The 18,840-nt window shown below is 51.9% G+C and overlaps 1 protein-coding gene across 1 annotated transcript in view; it reads right to left on the minus strand.

Moving 5' to 3' along the window:
- Positions 1 to 3,036: 3,036 nt before the first annotated feature.
- APCDD1L (APC down-regulated 1 like) overlaps positions 3,037 to 18,840 on the minus strand; it is a 58,671-nt gene continuing 42,867 nt past the window's right edge. The window contains exons 2-4 of the mRNA XM_054467548.2: positions 15,266 to 15,404; positions 11,719 to 12,271; positions 3,037 to 6,147 (exon numbers count right to left, since the gene is read on the minus strand). Coding sequence (XP_054323523.1) covers positions 5,383 to 6,147; positions 11,719 to 12,271; positions 15,266 to 15,404 — 1,457 coding nt within the window. The 3' untranslated portion in view covers positions 3,037 to 5,382. The remainder of the gene's footprint in view (positions 6,148 to 11,718; positions 12,272 to 15,265; positions 15,405 to 18,840) is intronic.

Genomic DNA, 18,840 nt, shown 5'->3' on the forward strand with positions numbered 1-18,840 from the left:
GACTTGCTTCTGAGCTGTGCCCTTTGACCAACCTGCTTTCCACCTTCTGTAATCTCCCGTCAGTGATAAATTACCCATCAGCTTTCCAGATTCCAGAATTTTGCTGACATCTCCTGTTGGCTATGTTCTTATTTCCTTTTCTGTTTATTCCTGTGATCTTGTGCCCTTTAATTCTTTCCCATAATTTGTTGGGACTTCAGAAGGAAGTGGAGCTAAAGGCATGTGTCTGCCTGCCCCATCTTGGCTGGAAGTTGGGAAGGCCTTCCTTCCAAGGCACCCAGCATAGCACCTGGCACATGATGGATGCTCAGCAAATGTCTGTGGGTCTTTTTACTAAACAGGCAGTTGATTTCACCAGAAGTAGTGACCACCTAAGTTTTGGTAATTTTTTTTTCTCCTGAGGGATTAAAAACAATGCCAAACGCAGGAGTGAGGGTAGTAGGTTATTAATAACCCCTAGGAAATACATACTATATCACAGGACAAAGACCCATCCTCACTAAGAGTTTGTTTTGTTTTGTTTTGTTTTGAGACAGAGCCTTGCTCTGTTGTCCAGGCTGGAGTGCAGTGGCATGATCTCGCCTCACTGCACCTCCACCTCCCGGGTTCAAGTGATTCTCCTGCCTCAGCCTCTCGAGTAGCTGGGACTACAGGTGCTTGCCACCACGCCTGGCTAATTTTTTGCATTTTTAGGAGGTGGAGTTTCACCGTGTTAGCCAGAATAGTCTTGATCTCCTGACCTCGTGATCTGCCCGCCTCAGCCTCCCAAAGTGCTGGGATTACAGGCGTGAGCCACCGCACCCAGCTTTTTCTTTTTTCTTCCCTTTTTTTTTTTTTTTTTTGCCATTTCTTTCAAAATACATTATTGATTCCATTTGAATCACTTACTATTTTGGGTCTTCCCGTAACCGGTGTTGGGGCTGGTTGGCTCCAGGAACCATCAGGTTTCAGCCCATTTTATTGATAAAGAAACTGAAGCTGGCAGGGTGGGGGGTGGGGGAGATGGAGGCTCCAAAACTAAGAAAGGAAAGCCATGGGTACCTGTGTGAGGCTGAGGCTCTCCCAGTCTCCCTGGCCTTTGGGGGATGAGAAGCTTGAGATGGAGTCTCAAAGCGCCTCTTACCAGGCCCTGTGGCCTCCTATTTGGGGACAGCAGTGGTCTTCAATGCCTTTCTAGATATATCCTGGCTACTAGAAAACAGATGTCCTCAAGTTCACAGGCCTGGGTTCTGCTTTGCTCATCTGATTAGAAAAAAAGTCAGCAACATCAAAATTCCAAGCCGGTATAGTGTGTGGGTGTCATCTTGCTGCTTGAATTCGGAGTCTCCAATCAGGTCTCGGAACATGTATTCTTTTAACTGGTATTTATTGACCTCCTACTATGTGCCCGGCACCATTCTAACACTGGGGATCCACAGAGAACAAGACAGACAAGGACCCTGCTGGCAAGGAGCTCATTCTAGAGGAGAGGGGCTAACAACAGGTGAAAACCAACAAACCGGATTTTTTTCAGATTTCGGCCACTGACAAATGCTGTGATGAAGTGACTGCGCTGTGGTGGCCGCTATCTTTGGGGTGGTCAGGGCTGAGGTGGGCAGAGCCTTCCAGGTGAGGGAGAACTGGAGCCAAGACCTTGAGAGGGACCGGGTTCCATGGGACTGCAGGAGAGCAAGGAGGCCACTGTGGCCGAAATGGAAGTTGGAGGTGTCAGGTGAGCAGGAGGAGGGTCTGTCTGGAAGCTTGGAAGGGTGGTTTTAGGGAATGTCGACAGGTCATTTGTGCTCAGGCTGACATCCATTTAAGGGGGGTTGTGTGTGTGAGAAGGAGCAGGCTTTCAGTCTCAGAACCATCAGGAGCGGACAGGAGGCTGCACGCTACTGTTCAAGTCCCCTCTTGAAGTGGAAACGCTCTTCCCTGCTTGTCTCCGGTCTGCGATGCTAATGGGTATGAATCAGCCCTGACCAGGCCCTGATGCAGTGCTACATTCTGCGTCAGAAAGCTCCAGTCCCTCGTGTCTGAGTCACCTGTGCCCCCAGGAGACGATGCACAGACCAGGGCCACGTGCTGGTGGGCCTGCGTCACCAAGCCACACACTGCTGTTCAGCCCGGTAGCACCGCTGGGAGATTAAAAACATGCGCTTAGTGAAAGGCAAAGAGCTTCTTTTGATAACCAGCATCTGTTAGTTAATGGACTTCTGAGAGCTGTATACAATTTCAACTTTTTATTAAAGAAAAAAAGCTCATTTGCTCTCCTGGGAGTTGCACAATGAAATTATCAACTGCATGGGCTTCCCACCCACCCCCCATCTTTCAACGTGACTGAACATGCAATGGAGAACATTAATTTTATTTGGAAATAGGACTCTGGGCTTTCCTCCCCATCTGTAGATGAGAGCGCTCTCACGTTTTATGTGAAGGGCAGAGACTTAAGGGGCGGGAGCAAAGGGCTGGAAGGAAGGCTTGGTGCCCATGGGCCTCTGGCCCTGTACCCAGAGAGTCTCAGCCCCTCAGCCTCTGAAATGACCCCTTCCTTTATCAGCCCAGAGTCTTGGAAGCCCTGACCTCCTGCCTGGGAGAAAAGGGATGGTTGCCCTTTCTTCAGCCTTCGTAGCTCCGAGCAGCATCACCTGCCCCCAAACTAACAAACCCCAGTGAGCAGAGAGCAACTAAGTCCCACTGAGGGGATCCAGGAAGCTGCTGTCCTGCTCAACACACTCCTTCTCATTAGGGATGGCTCATGCTGCATCCCACGAAGCAACACTAAATTGCCTTCCCCAAATAAAATCAAGGAATCCCATTCCCTCCAAGAGTCAGGAGGACACCCCAAGCCCGTGGGCTGTGAGACAGAGGCCCAGATCTCAGGCTCTGGAGCCCAGCCCCTTCTCCTCTCTGTGCCTTAGTGTCCTTGCACGCAAGACGCAGAGACTCACACACCTCTCACTGACTCAGCTGGGCCTTTCGAGGGTCGCTGAATCTGGTAGATGGAGGTGATCCATTCACGGGTCTCAGTGTGAGGCTCAACAGGGATAACCAACATTTACTGAGTCAGCCATATTTATTGAAGTTCTTTCTACCATGCACCAGGCACACTGGACCCTTCTGGAAAGATCACAGGAAGCGAGTCAGAGCCGAGTCTTTTTCGTTGGAGCTTACATTCTAGGCAAATAAGGTCATTTCTGACAGTGATCAGTTTTCATGACAAAGAACATACAACTGTGATGCAATGGATTGACAGAAGGACCAGGAAAATGGGGCTGCTCTTTGGGATGCGAATGGTGACATCTTCAGGAGATAACATCTGGTCTGAGACTTGATTGAAAAGAAAGTGCTAAACTTCTGAAGGTCTGGGGGAAGAGAGGCTAGGCAGAAATCAGGGCTTGTGCAAAGGCCCCAAGGCAGCAACAGCTCCTGTGATCAAGAAACAGAAAGAAGGCCAGTGTGGCTGGGGCATGAGGAGGCGTGGCTGAGCCTTGCAGGCAACAGCGAGCCAGAAGTCGGGCTTTTATTCTGAGTGCAGTGGAAGCCCCTGGGGGGTTTTCAGCAGGACAGGCAGTGGCATGAAAGCAGAACTGAGAGAGCTGGGGTTTACCTCCACTGGTTTTATTCTCTTTCACACATTTTCTGGAAGACACTCCACTTCCTTTCTTTAGAACTGTAATTCCCTTGGTTGACTTTAATAGCCAGCAAGAACATTTTTCAGGCTGTTTAATTTTATTAAAAGGTTCAAATTTGATGATAAATGGTGGCATCGTTACTTCAAGCGTCAGATACAAGACCTGCTCAGCTGTGGACATATCATCGACACCCACTGCCATCCCCACCAGGAGCTTCCCCCACCCTGATGTAGTCTGAGACCGTAAATAATGTAATGATTTCTTGTACTTTGGTAAATATGCCAGGAACACTCGTAGCTGTCTGAGACCTACAGAGAATACTAACTTGGTGGGCTTTTTTTTTTTTTTAAGAGGAAGAATGGGTAATAAGTGGGAGCAATTTCAGCAGGCTGACTGAACCCCACACAGTCTCAGGGAGGAAAAGGGCTTCCCTCTGAAAGCATCATTAACCTCACAGACAATTGTTCAAAATCTGTGATAAGAGCTAGAGATAGGGATCAGGAGGAGGAAGGAGGGGGTGAGTCATTGGCCCCCAGTCCTGAAAACCCTTGGGCCCACCAGGCTGCCAGTTAATTTCACAGTGTACAGATGAGGCCCTGGGAACACAGGCAGAGTCCCTGGAGAGGCACAGCCTGCTCCCACCATGATGACAGTCCCCTCTGAGCAGAGGACACCAATATATTAGGATTATGGCAAGGAGGCTGGGCAAGGTGGAGCTGCCCACATGTCGCCATGTAGCCTGGCGACCCCGACCTCTCCCAAGGGTGGGCCCAAAGATACACATTCGGAGATTCTCTTCCTTTGTCAGGCAAGCACAGGAAATCTTAGCAACCGAGGATGGCTGGGCAGGGTGAATTGCAGAGCACTTTAGTGTTACGGCTGTCATTACTATTAACTACTTTCAGAAGGCTGGAAACGCTGCTCCCCTCCAAAGACCTGCCCCCAGCAGCCAGCCTGGTGCACACTGGCATTTGCTTGGGCCAGGCAGGCTTGGAGGCCGCAGCCTGCTCTGGGGAGGCCACGCTTCTCAGCTTAGATGGAGTCCTCTTCATTTGCATGCTGGCCCGGGAAAACTGGATTTATCCACACGCAGTGTTGGCAGCTTGAGTTCTGACTTGCAGAAGCACAGGGAAATGCAGACGAATGCCAGCAGTCAGGACTCAGGAAAGCTGAGCTGCCCCTGAAGACACAAGCCCTTTGCTCAAAAGCTGAGAAGCGCTGAAAGCCCGAAGTGGCATCTTTAATTCATGGCACCACTTAGAGATCGTATTGCTAAATTCGAATTAATAATCTTTAAACAACAACCTACAGACATGGCAGAACAGTAGGCCTCGTCCCTAGGCAGAGACTTAGGGTCTCCTCTTGCTCCCATCTTGGAATCCCAAGGGTCAGGACGGGAAGAACTGGGGGGAGCATGGGATGGGGGGTGTTCCGTGTGGCCCCCTGACTGCACCTGTTGGCAAGCTGCCAAGGATGAGGAAAGTAGAAAAATTGGGAGTGATCTTTAGAAACTCACTTAGCGATGAACATCACTGCCGCGTCCAAGTGCGTGAGTGGGGACCCGGGCTGCGGGATGTGGTATAGGTTTTGCAGGTGTTAAGCTCATGCCCTGAGCCACATGGGACGCAGGCAGAGTTTGGAAGCAGTGGGGCTGTGCATCCATCCATGACACAGCAGAGGAGAATGGTTCCTTCCCTACAGCTGCCAGGAGGGAGTCTGAAGGGTTGAATGGGTGTCCAGAGCCGCCATCCTGATGTCAAGTCCAATGTCATAGCCAGTGGAGGAAGGCCAGCCCTAGAACTAGGGGCAGAAGTGGGAAGGGGGCTATGTGAAGACCCCCTGTGCTGGGGTGCTTCTGCAGCGATGGCCTGTGCTGCGGTGGCCTGGAGAAGTCGGGGACCTCCCCATGACAGAGCACCAGGGGTGCTTGGTAGGAGGTGGGACGTTTCTCTGGGGTATCGGGACTTGACCCATCGGTGGGCCTTTGTCCGATAAAGAGCAGGCTTTGCCCGAGGGGGTCTTGCTCCATCTTGAAAAGCTCGTACTCCACGTGAGGGAGCCGGATGCCCAGCGGTAGGCAGCCGTTGGTGGCTGTGACATCCCGCTCAGTGCCCATGGACCAGGCCCCCGCACCCCCACAGCTGCTTGGCTCACAGAAGTTGAGCATGGCCGTGGTGACCTGGTCCATGGGGGTCACGTGGGCCCGTGTGACCTCAAACACCAGCTCGGTGCTGCCGCGGACCCTGGCGGATGGCATGCCCCTGGTGTAGCGGCCGGCGGCATACACGGTGAAGGTGGGCTGCCGGCAGGCTGGGTCTGAGAAGTGGTGGTAATACCCTTCCCAGGAGTGGCTGTGCCCGTGGAAAGTGAAGAGTCGGGTGAGGAACAGGACCGCTGGGCGCACCTCGCACCCGGAGCTGACCCACCAGCCGCCCAGGTGCAGGGGCAGGGTCAGAGGGGGCGGCAGCACGGGCGGGTGGTGCACATCGGAGCGGGCAATAAGGCCACAGGCTGGGCATGGCTGCACGTGGTGCTGGCAAAAGACAAACAGAAAAACGGTGGTTGTCCCACATGGAGAAGTTGGGGTGCAGCCTGGAAAGGAACCCCAGCTCTGTAGGGGTGTCAAGGCAGGGTGAGGTGCGACCTGTCCCTCTCTCCTCTCTCTCCTCACTCCCTGCCTTCAGTCAGGATGACCTCCTTGCTTCAGCCAGGACAACCTCCTTGATGGAGGTCAGCCCCTGTCTCCCCCGGGCCTTGGGTCTCCTGCTGTCTCTTCCACCTGGAATTCCCCGCCAGCTCCTTCTTACCTCTTAGGTCTCAGCTGGGCACCAGAGAGAGCTTTCCCAAATGCCCCATGTAAGGTGGGCCTCAGGGCTGTCATGCCACCCTCTTTTATCTTCCTCATTCCACCCCCTGAGACTCTTCTCTCTACCCCTCACCCCTCATCCCTCATCAAACTGGAATGCATCATGCCTTACAGTCCTAAAAAGCCCCAGAAAGCTGGGACGGTCTCTGTGGCTACCCCATCCCCACCGCACGGGGCTTGGCTCACAGCAAGCACATATTTGTTGCACGAATAAATGAGAAATGAATGGAAGCATAGGTGGCCTTCGTCTTGGGGCCTGAGAGCAGCTGTCCTTGCTCGTGCCCAGTCTGCTTGGTCCTGGAATTTGACCGTGAAAGTTGATCTTTTTCTAGCTCACTCTTCTAGGTGTTTCCGAAGTGCTGGGAACTATGCTAAGTACTTCCTGGGCAACTGGTACATGTTATAGCTGAGGGAGCTGAGACCCAGAGGGCCGGCTGGGCTGCCCAGGTTGTCCAGCCTGGAAGTGGCAGAGACCAGCTGAAATGTAGCCTGGCGTACACCCGGCTGTCTGAGCTCCCACTCTCCTGTGCTCATAGCAGGTTACATCTTCCCTACAGGTAGAGAATAGAGGATTTTTGTCTTTAGAAATCTCACAGTGGAAGGTGCGCATCATTTGCTCTACCTACCCCATGGAAAGTGAATATGGCAACAAGGATCAAAAGCCATCAAAATATGTCTGAGCCGGGTGCAGTGGCTCACACCTGTAATCCCAGCTCTTTGGGAGGCTGAGGTGGGCAGATCACTTGAGGTCAGGAGTTCAAGACCAGCCTGGCCAACACGGTGAAAATTCATCTCTACTAGAAATACAAAAATTAGCCAGGTGTGGTGGCACATGCCTGTAATCCCAGCTACTCAGGAGGCTGAGGTAGGAGAATTGCTTGAACCTGGGAGGTGGAAGTTGTAGTGAGCTGAGATCACACCATTGTACTCCAGCCTGGGGGACAGAGTGAGACACCATCTCAAAAAAAAAAAAAAAAAAAAAAAAATAGGCCAGGTGCAGTGGCTTATGCCTGTAATCCCAGCACTTTGGGAGGCCAAGGCGGATAGATCACGAGGTCAGGAGATCAGGACCATCCTGGCCAACATGGCGAAATGCCATCTCTACAAAAAATACAAAAATTAGCCAGGTGTGGTGGTGCATGCCTGTGATCCTAGTTATTCAGGAGACTGATGTAGGACAATTGCTTGAATCCAGGAGGCAGAGGCTGCAGTGAGCTGAGATCGCACCACTGCACTCCAGCCTGGATGACAGAGCAAGACTCCATCCTACAAAAAAAAAAAAAAAAAAAAAATTATGTATTTGGAAGCCCATTGCTTAAGTCTGTGCGAAGGAGATAGTTGAAATCTCGTAAAGAGCTGTGGCTCAAAGATGTTCATTCTCGTATTATTTGTTATAGGGAAAACCGGCCACACTTGGGTCTTCAGGTGCCACCACACCCTCACTTGTCCCAGGCTATGAGTTGGTTTCCTCTATCTTTGCCCTTATTTACAGTTGTCTCTGCCTTACAAACTCTCGTGAGCTGGGTTTACCGTAAAACATGTTAACAGGAAACAGATGCTAAACCAGATTGCGTGGGAGTAGTCTGCATTTTGGAGTGAAAAAGCTCAGCAGACACTAAAAAGGAATGAGATACAGATTTCTTCTTCCTTCTTTCTCCTTCTTCTCCTTCTCCTATTTTATTTCTAAAAAAGAAGCTGCTGCCCAGACTGTAGGCCAAAGCACCGTTCTGGAAAGTAAATGGCCTTGGAACTTGTCAAAGCTGATGTGAGAACAAGCAAACATCTCCTGCTGTGGCCATTCCAGAAGGAAACTTAGAGTTGCAGTCCAGGTAGGACAGCCCCAGGAAGGGGGCATTTTGAGGGCCCAGCTGGGAAATTAGCTCCAATATATTTTTTCTTGCAAAAATCCCAAAAGATTTCCACATAGCACTGCTGAGTGAGTTTCATGCCAGACAAGTGGCACTTAGAAGTTCTGGTTTAGAAAGAAAATATTGGATGATTGAGAACAGTTTTTTTTTTGGGGGGGGGGCGTCACATTTTATAAGCTGTTTTTTTTATTTCTATAATGAACCTTAAGTTTCCTTGATTTATATAATATCGGAGACCATATTGGCTTTGCTTATGGGGATTTGGGCCCAGAGAGCTTGATGGTTCTCTGAAATGCTAGCAAATGGCTGCAAAAATGTTTGTGATGGGAGCAAGAAAGCTTGATAGTTAGCTGGAGTGTTGGTGATTGGGATGCCGGCTGATAAGAGTCGACTCTAATTTTGGCATTTTAACCCACATTCTGACTTGTCACACTAATATATATTGAGAAGACATAATGCATTACAGCAACATAATCCCAGAGCTGTCCTTACCCACCACAAAAGACAAACAAGAGATATTCTCTGCAGATAGGACATTTAAGGATGCTAGTTGGTAATCTGGGGTGAGCAGTTTTCTGCAGAGCAGAAACAAATTGAGAACCACCAAACTTTTAAGGTGAAAGAGGGATGAGAAAAAGCATTTTCTTCTATGGTGCTTTTGAAGCTGGTGAAACAAGGTTCGCGGCTCCATGGGAAATCTTTCGGGCATCTTTCTGCAGAGGTCTGAAGTCTCATGCGTTAATAAACAAGGCCCCCAGCCGGCAGAATTCGCACTTGTAGAGAAACCAAACTCTTACTCGTTTAAGCCTGTTACATAAAGTTATTTCTCAAACAGCACAAAACAGTTTCTAATTAACCCCCAGAGGTGACACCAGGCTCAGATAATTTTGGTCCAGTGTTGGCTGATTGATTAGGATTCTATATCCAGGCAATGAATTTGGGGATCAAATTGGTTTTAAATTAACTTCTAAAAATGTTAATGTTTACCATCTGGTTTGGGTCGTGGGCAAGGCATGGGCCCCAGAGAGCTTAAGGCAACAACTGATTCGTTTCTTGGGGATTTCTCTGCAGCAATTCCTTCTTTGAAATTATCTGTCTTTTCTTTCTTTTTTTTTTTTTTTCCCCCAAGGAGAGGGGCCATTGGTGAGCAGACCTTTAATTTAATGTCTGTACATCTGGCACTGTTCATCTCTGCATACATTTCTATGTGTTTTGCTTCTCAATCACATTTCAGGCTGGATTGGCCACCCAGGTTGGCCGCGCAGCAGGGAGGGCAGGGACAGCCATGGCCCCAGAGTTCTGCCTGGGGATGCACAAAATTGCGAGCCCCCACAGCCCCCGGGGATCTGTCCTCTCTGCATTCAGAGCAGTTTCCCCTCCTAATGAGGTGGTGGCGGCCTGTAATCAGCTCTCCGCTAGCACCTTCTCTGAACTAAGTAGGATTAACGCCAGAGCAGCCTAGAACATTGGTTGCCAAAAAGGGAATAATTTCGAGGTCATAAAAAGAAATCTGAGGCTAATTTTCTGATTATGAGAACTTCGTGTCATGCTCCTCCTCTGCTACCCAGATCCTCAGTTTGGAGGAGGGGGTGGGGGAAGGGGAGGAAGGCAGGCTTCTGGTCTGTCTCATCCACAGTGCTCCCGCGTTGGGGCAGTGACGAGTGGGTACTACCAGGGGTTAGAAGTTGCCTCATCTGGTTTAGTTCCTTGAGTATCTAGTACCAGTAGGCAACAAATACATGCTGAATGATGTGAAGGTGGCCTAAGAGCTCCAAGAGGACTTCATGGGGATGCTGAACACATCCATCCATCCACACCCATTCATCCATCCTCCCTCCATCTGCTCGTTTGTGCACTCAAGAAATACGCATTGGGTGCCTTGTACAGAAGTTTTTCACCTCGAATGCTAACCTCAACTTCATTTTCACTAACCTTTCACTAATAAAAGTTAACATTTCTTCTCATTGTAAATGGAGGCAACGAGCCCCAGTAGCGTCAGCAGAACCTCTGACTTTGTATGACACTAACACCGCTGCAGGTACTGGAAACATGGTTTGCAGTCATCCCTGCTTTGAAATGAGGGCAAATGAAGATTTCACATTTATCGTTTCTCTATATCACAAACTAATGTTTTAAAACTTGGGTAACTGTTTTAATAGAACTGGTTTTCATTTAAATCCCACGTATTTTCTCTTATGCTTTTTTTAAAAACAGGTTTTCTGAGGTGGGGGGGGTGGTCCTTAGGCTTCACCAGCCACCAGAGGGGTCTCTGACACTGGGAAGGTCCTAGGTCCACACCCTTGTAGGAGCCAGGCTGTGAGCTATGTGCCAGGAGCCATTACACAGTAAAGTTATGTTTCTTTCTGCCTGTTTGCTCACCTGGCAAAACAAACAAACAAACAAAAAAAAAAAACTGTGTTGGAGGACTGCTAGATCCTCCCCAAATTAGGATGGTATGCGTGCAATGGCTTCATCTAAAATCTAGGTTAGTCAGCTTAAATGAAATTCGTGTTGGAGTCAAGGGGGAACATGCTAAAGAGGGGGCAGTTTCCTTTAGCCTGCAGCCTCCCCACACCCCGGACAGCTTGCTGGAAATGCAGAACCCCGGGCTCCACCCAGACCTGACGGATCCCTTTCGACCCTCTCACAAGAAGCCCAGGCCACGAGGCTTCGCCGTCTGGTTTGGGAGTGGGCGAGGGCGGCGCCCCAGTGGCTGTGCGGCCAGGTCAGCGTGAGGCTCGCACTGAGATTTCGAGGGTGTGGCATCTGGGCTGGTGTGCGCGGCCCCAGCGGCGTCCTGGAGGAAAGCTGCCCTCTCCCTAATTCATCCATCCACATTTATTGGTCCTGATGGTCGGCCTGACCCGTGCTAGGTGCCCGCTGTGGCCCCACCCTTGTGAAGGACCTAGCGCCAGAGGGAGAGGCAATAAACAAGTCGCCAACAGACCTTCAGAGCGGGCTGAGAGCTGGCAAGGTCACCCGCGGGAAACGGGGAACAGTAGAATGGGGACTGGAGCGGATATTTCAGCCGAGAACTAAGGGAGGGGGACACCCACCCAAGCCTCTGTGCCCAGCAGGGGCAGAAATGAGATCCTGCAGTGCCCACGAGGACAGGGGCTGGGGAGGACCAGCTTGGGAAGGCCGACCAGAGGCCCGCCAGCCTTGTAAAGGCTGAAAAAAGATGTCTCCAGCAGCGTGAACAGGGTGCGCAAATGTCCTGAGGCACGCGGACCAGAGTGAGAAGGGGCAGTGATGAGAGCCGGGCAGCCAGAGCCCTGGGCAGGCCCAGATCTTGCAAAGCTGCGGGGCTGGGCTCCGAGCTCGCCTCCCCGAGACCACCCCCCCACCACACCCCAACACACACACTCACCAGTGCGCTCTGCAGCGGGCGCTGGTAGCCGGTGGGCCGGTAGTGCCGCCTCTCGGCCGGGTCGGTGTGGATGTCCCCCAGGTACAGCTCCTCCACCAGCCGGGGCGACGCCCGGGGCTGCGGCTGCAGGCGGCGCTGCACGCGGACCAGGCTGAGCTCGTGCATGGTGAGGCCCAGCGCCTCCAGGCAGTCCCCCTGAGCGCTGGCGCTCCGCAGCTCGTACAGCGCCCCAGGCAGCCAGGCCCGGGCCGGAGGCAGCCGCTGCGCGCAGTCCCGGCCGGCGCGGGTCTGGTTGAGGCGTCCGGTGACGTCGACCAGGGCCCGGCGGCTGTGGAAGACGATGCCCACCTTGTGCAGGTGGTAGTCGGCCTCGGTGGCTCCCCGGGTGACCCAGGAGGCCCGGCGCAGGCGGACTTTGCCCCTGACGAGCAGCGAGTAGGCAGGTTCCCCGCAGAAGGGGTCCTCGTAGTAGAACTGGTGGGCTCGAAAGAGCCGGGTGGGGTAGAAGGTGTAGGCGCGGGTCAGGAACTCCGGTCCTGGGCGCACCTCGCAGCTGCAGGGGTGGAAGGAGATGGGCTGGGTGCAGAGGGAACACCGCGCCGCGAGCCCCTCTCCCCTCTGGGCTGGGCTCCTTTCTACCCCCAGCTCCCCTCTTAGTCCTCAGCTCAGGCCTGGGCCACTCCAGCCTCAGTTCCCCTCACGGCTCGCGGTCAGCCACCCTTGGGGCTGGGGCTTTGCACTGGATGCCTCGTGGCCCCGACACAAGCCTTCTAGTTCATTCTCCTTTCCTTCAATCCGAATTGCCCTACTGGAGGCCCTTTTGCAACCATCTGGGGACCCACTGGCCTGGGAGCTCCGGGATGCCCTGCCTGCTTCCTCCCACTCTGGACTCTGGGCACCTGGCCCAGAGCCCGCCCCGCACCCTCCCCCGTCCTTGCTGAGTGAATGGAGGGAGGGGAGAGTAGTGACCAGGAATGACGGTGGCCCGTCCTGTCTCCCCCTTCTCTAGGATCACTGCCCTGACCAGGTCTCATCCTTGCCTGTGACAGGGCTTGAAGATATAAACCAGGAGTCGGCAAACTTTTTCTGTAAAGGGCTGGATAATAAATATTTTTGTTTTTGTGGGCTGGGTGGTTTCTGCTGCAACTACTCAAAGTTGCCATTGTAGAGCTAATGCAGCTATGGATGATATGTACATGGATGGGCGTGGTTGTGTGCCAATAAAACTTTGTTTACAAAAATGGGAAGTGGGCTGGACTTGGCCCCGGACTCCATTTGCTGGTGATGCAAACAGATCCAGGGGAAGGGGTTGGAGGGAGAAGAAAGAGAAATGACTCCTAGACCAATGGTCAACTCGGGGATGGGGCAGAGGAGGCCTCTGGGACTTCCTACTGAGGGCGCAGGTGGGGTGGACGGTGGATGAAGTCAGGCAGGAAAAATAGCAGGCACCTTCCTCACGATTTTACTCTAACCAGGTACCCTCTTGTACTGCTAGTTTCTTTCTTTTTTTTTTTTTTGAGACAGAATTTCACTTTGTCACCTAGGCTGGAATGCACTGGTGCAATCTCGGCTCGCTGCAACTTCTGCCTCCTGGGTTCAAGCAATTCTCCTGCCTCAGTCTCCCGAGTAGCTGCAATTACAGGCATGTGCCACCATGCCTGGCCAATTTTTGTATTTTTAGTAGAGATGGAGTTTCGTCATGTTGGCCAGGCTGGTTTTGAACTCCTGACCTCAATCAATCTGCCCATCTCGGCCTCCCAAAGTGCTGGGATTACAGGCGTGATCCCAGCCTATTTTCTTGATATTTTTTTGTACCAGGGCTGTTGGAGCAGAGGAAACATGTTATCACCCAGCAAGGAAATAATTCCCTTTTCTTTTCTTCCATCTTTTTGATAATGTTGAGGGGAAATTCTCTGGTCAGAGCTAATGTGTCTTTAATGCCAACCTCCCTGTTCTCCCAGAGAGAGCAACTTAGAGCTTCGGGTTGGCAACAGATCTAGAGAGGATTTATGTTGTTTTGTTTTCATGGAATTTAATTTTACAGTTACCTTTAATTTATGACAAGTGGCTCTGGTCCCCATATCCAGGATAATATTACGTTTTCTTTAAAAATAATCACATTACACTGTCAATGTATGCCAATTATATCTCAATAAAGCTGTAAAAATAAACGAATATATTTTAGTAAATAAAAGCAAGTTGGTTTACAGAAAATGATAAGTAAATACTAGTATAGGTACTTAAAAATAGGGAGGGGTGAGCCACACCCCTGAGGGTCTCAGACAAGGCCTGGAGAGGGGAGATTTGCCAGGAGGACACAGCAGGTCACACTGGACCTCTTGATGGTTCCCAGGCTCTGGGCCCTTTCCCACTCTTCTCCCAGGAAGCAGCAAGGTCAGTCTGGAGAGCATGGCAGGGAACTTTCAAGGAAGAAAGTTCTAGAAGAAATTTCTTAAAAGAATTGCTCCAGAATGTTACTGTCTTGGGGGCAGAAGCAGCCTACAACCAGCATCCCCCCTTCCTGTACCCCAGTTCTGTCTGGGTGACCCTGGTGAGTGGATGCCTGGATCCCCCCTGGACTGTGCCGTGGGCGTGGGGGCTGTGTGCAGCCTGGCTGAGCCTGCAAATGCATTCAAAGTGGCCTTGAAGGACTCACGTCCCCTTCCTCCACCCAAAGCGCTAGCAGATGTTTGGCAGTCGGGAGTTTCTCCCTGACCTCAGGAGGTACAGGAAGGACACGGAGAGGCCAGTCCTTGACTCCAGAATGGGACTGGCCTGGAGGGGATGTCGGGGGAAGGAGGAATATGCCGGGTGTGAAGGGGGCCACAGCCTCCCTTTTCCCCCATCCCTGCCCCAGGAGTGGGGACTCAGCTGGCTGCTGTAGGGTTTGTGCACCACAGATGAGGAGAGAATGCAAAGTCCATTGGCCGCAAAGCAGCGACTGAGCCTCTGAAATGTCGAGTGAGCCTGTCATGTTAGACAGAATTAGGTGGGTGCACCCAGGCTCTCCCTGGCCTGCCACTTCCCGCCCCAGGGCCTTTCACCAGCTGCCCCCTCTGCCTGGCTCTTCCCTGGCTCTCTAGATGGCTGATTCCTCTCCTTTTAGCTCTCAGCTGGTGTCACCACCTCCAAGAAGCCTCCCCTGATCACTCTCTAAAGAACCCTCCAGGTCACTAGCTATCACATCTTTGGTTTTATTTCCTTCATTGAAGAGCTTAGTGCAGTCTCAAGTTTATATTATTCATTCGTGTGTTCGCATGTTGAGTGCATGTCCCACTGCTGACCCCGGGCACTTAGCTCGTAATAGGTTTGTATAATAGGTGCTCAAAGTGTTGAATGGATTTTGCCCATGGACGTGATGCCCAACACAATCCCTACCTCCCATTGCACTCTGGGAGGGGAGGCAAGAATTGCCAGCAGCTTGGCAGGTAGAAGGCCTCTTGGATAACTATGTGAATTATGCCCATTTCAAAGATTGGATGCCGAGTCCCCGAGGTAGAAGTCTCCCAGTCCAGCGGCCCATGGTCAGGATAACCTGAAGTCTTACCCTGTGGAGATCCAAGGTCCATTAAGGCGTGGGGGCAGGATCGCAGTGCTGGGTGCTCTATCTGGCAAGGGCTGCTGGCAGTGGGGTTCCCAGCGCAGGCGGCTGCCCCCGGCCTCCCCAGCCGCCGGTGCGGTGTGGGCTGCAAAGCAGACAGACCTGGGTAAGACCCCAGCATGCCCCAGAAACACCCACCCCATCTGCCCTCCCAACCCCACTGTGGACACAGAGAGCCAGGCAGGGCTGTCCCGAAACCTCCATCACAGCCCCGTCCCCAGAGTGCCCCAGTTCTGGAGACAGTGATGGGTTCCCCATATTGAGGATCCTAGAATCAGCCTCCCCGACGCATCTCCTCCTGGGTTCCCAGATGTGATCACCCTGGAATCCAAGCCTCCTAGATGGAGCCTGTCCCAGATTCTGGGGCTGGGAGGCCTCTGAGAATTGTACACGTGGAGCAGACTCTTAGAAGCCCAGACCTTCCACAGGTTCATCAGCCTTGGCCGGGTCCTGCCCGCTGGTGGCTGAAGGACCCACGCTCCTGGACAAAGGGCACTCTGGACTCAGGACCCAAGGTGCTGGGGACAGTGGGGCCCTAGCCCATCCCCAGAGTAGACCACTCCTCTCCACCAAGGAGCCCTGGGGGCTGCTTGGCCTCTCCCAGCACAGAGCAGGCCCCTCAAGGCCACTCGCTTCAGGTCTCACCTGTGCTAGGCACCTGCTATCTACTTGGTACTCAATGAGCGTGTGGCAAGTGAAAGAATGCATGGACGCTGCAGAGGCCCGGGCCGAGGTATGAGGCCAAACAATGCAGGCCCTGCCCTTCAGGGCTCCGGCCCTAAGCCCGGACACCAGGGGAGGAATTGGGCTCAGGACAGAAGGTGACTGGAAGATGGACATGGGAAGCAGGCGCTGCAGCACAAGCTCCAGGTCCTCTGGAGTGACCCCTAGATGAGCTTGGCTGGGCCTGGAGACAAGTGAAGCCTGGGCGTGGGGCTGTTCACGATCTCTTTTCGGGCTGCTCAGAGGCGAGAGTGCCAAGACCTTCAGCTGCTAAAGAGCAGCAGCTCTCCCAGAAACTGTCATCTCCACTCAGGGCTGATGGGCTTGAGACGGCCCAGATGACGGGATGCTGTGGGAAGCTCGGCAGTGAGCTATGTCCAAATACTCCAGCCACGGGCTGTGCTCAGGGGCGCCGGCCTGGCCCTGGAGGCCCAGCTCCTGCGGCGATGCTTCCAAGCATGGCTCTTCCCACCCAGTCTGGGGCTGGAGTGGGTCAGGAGGGGCTGAGTCTTAGGGCTCCAGTCCAGGGGATGTGGGGGCCTGGCTGTAACTTCAGGAGGCCTTGGGAGGGGTTGGGGGCTGAGTTGAGAAGTGAGCAGATGGCGTGTTCTGTCCCTTTCCTGGCCTCGCAGGCAGACCTTCCCAGCAGGGGTTCAGGAGAGCTGAGGGCCCCCCACTGCCCCCTCAGAGCTGCCTGACCCCAAACTCTCTGTGCCCCAGGGATATTTTAGGAAAACGAGGCAGAGTGGATTCCTCAGTTCCCTTGAGGTTGGGGGTTGTATCTGGAGACTTTTGGGGTCCCCAGTGATCAGCTGAGAAGGCAAGAGTGACGCTGATGATGACGAGGGGGATGACGGCACCCGTTAACTGGGTGTGGACCCCTTGCTCTTCTGTACATTATTCCCATCTGATCTTTGCAATAACCCTGGAGTCAGTGTTAGCATTATCTTCCTCTCATGGGCAGAGAAACAGGCTCAGCTCAGAGATGGGCTCAGCCTCCACGGGGCACGTGCCACCCGGATGTGGCAAAGCCAGGATGTGAGCCCAGGTTGTTGGACTTCGGGGTGTGACGGCCTCACTGGTGCTTGTCTTACATCCCCAGAGAACACAAAAGGGGCTGACTTGGAGATGGGGTAAAACGCAGGGCAGTCAACAAACATTGGCCGACTGAATAAACGAAGTCATGAGTACAAGTGCTGATGTAGCCCTAGGTCCCTGTTGTAATCTTGGTTCATCCTGCAACCGATTTATTGGCTTTAATTAGCCAAATAGGAGAAATGAAAACAAATAGCCACCCAGCCAGGGCCAAGGTGTCCCCAAACCGACTCATCAGCACTCAGGGCCACGCTGCCAAGTGAATGAAATGCCAGTGGGATCTTGAAAGAGAGAGGCTGTGGTTGTTTTGTCTCATCTTGCCACGTCTACTTTGCAGGAATTTGTGGCAGGACATTGTAGTGGGTAGGTAGGCACCAAAGTTGGGCCAGATCCCCATACAACTCGCCAGGAGTCCTGAGCTGACGGGTGCACGTCAGCGTCAACACCTCGTGCATGTGGGGCTTCTGCAATCTGCTTCTTCAGAAGACACTGGGTTTCCTGGATTCAATTCTGCAGGTTAATTTGAACATCTTCAGTGTCAATGAAACCTGTCCAAAAGTGTTGATTTGGGGGAATGGATGAAAACAGAGTGAGGAAAAGGATCAAAAGGGGTCAGCAATATTTGCCTGGTAGGAAAATCAAGCTTGCATTTCAGAGTAAAATAGTGAAGGGGCCCTGCAAATTATCTTGTCATTGTTTCCACAAAACTCGGGCTCTTGAGGAAATGTTTTTCTGTTCAAAAGGAAACAAGGCTTTTTTTTTTTTTTTTCTCTGCACCCTCCCTGAAGTCACTGAGACTAGATGGCCCTTTTGTCACGAATCCTCAGATCCTGTGTTTCTGCCAAGTGCATTTTAGTTTATCTTGTTTTTCTGTGAGGAATCGGGATTTAATTATGTTGGGAGACCCTGAGATACAGCGAAGTGTTGCTGCATTCGGAACATGTACACACAAATGCGAAGAGCTCCTCAAGACGCACCTCTTGAGGAGCATCATGTCGCCTCTTGGTCATGCATGAAGTCTCACCTTCAAGGTTGCAAAAACAAAATTAACCAATTATAAATGATTCCATGACATTTTCTCAACACAGCTCTTGGGGTAGATGTTGGATTTTCTTTGCTTCCCCCCCCACTCCTTCTCTTCCTCCAAAAAATCTTAACTAAAGAAATAACAGCTGAAAGCAGATGGTGCGGTGGGTTGGGTTACACAACTTTTTGCAGGGAAGTGATAGACGGAGTTAAATGCATGGACCAAATTGACTTTTATCAACCATGGATTTTTAATTAACAGTGGTGTCCACTTACTGTCATTCATTATTTACTGTTTACCCACTAATTAAAAATTATGCTGCTTTTGCATTCATAAGAGCAGGGACATTTGAAATTAGATAGCATCGTTCAAATTACCTGCAGAATTAAATCTAGAGTTTCCAATTGCTCAGACCAGGCTACCGGAGCTTAAAATATGACCTGCTTGAGGCCGATGTGTTATCCTGAATCAGAGCACCAGAAACAGGCCTCATGAATAAATACCACATGGACCTGCCTGGGGCCTTCCAGGGAAAGGACACTCACTGAGCACACCCATAAGTGTGGGCACTTGGCTAAGATTGTCTTGAGATCATCAAATGGTGCCCAGCGTCTCCTGAGCACACATTCTGGGAGGCCCAAGGTCAGGTGCTTCATCTGCATTATGACCTTGAGCC

This window comes from Pongo pygmaeus, chromosome 21, assembly GCF_028885625.2.
Source record: "Pongo pygmaeus isolate AG05252 chromosome 21, NHGRI_mPonPyg2-v2.0_pri, whole genome shotgun sequence".
Taxonomy (NCBI): domain Eukaryota; kingdom Metazoa; phylum Chordata; class Mammalia; order Primates; family Hominidae; genus Pongo; species Pongo pygmaeus.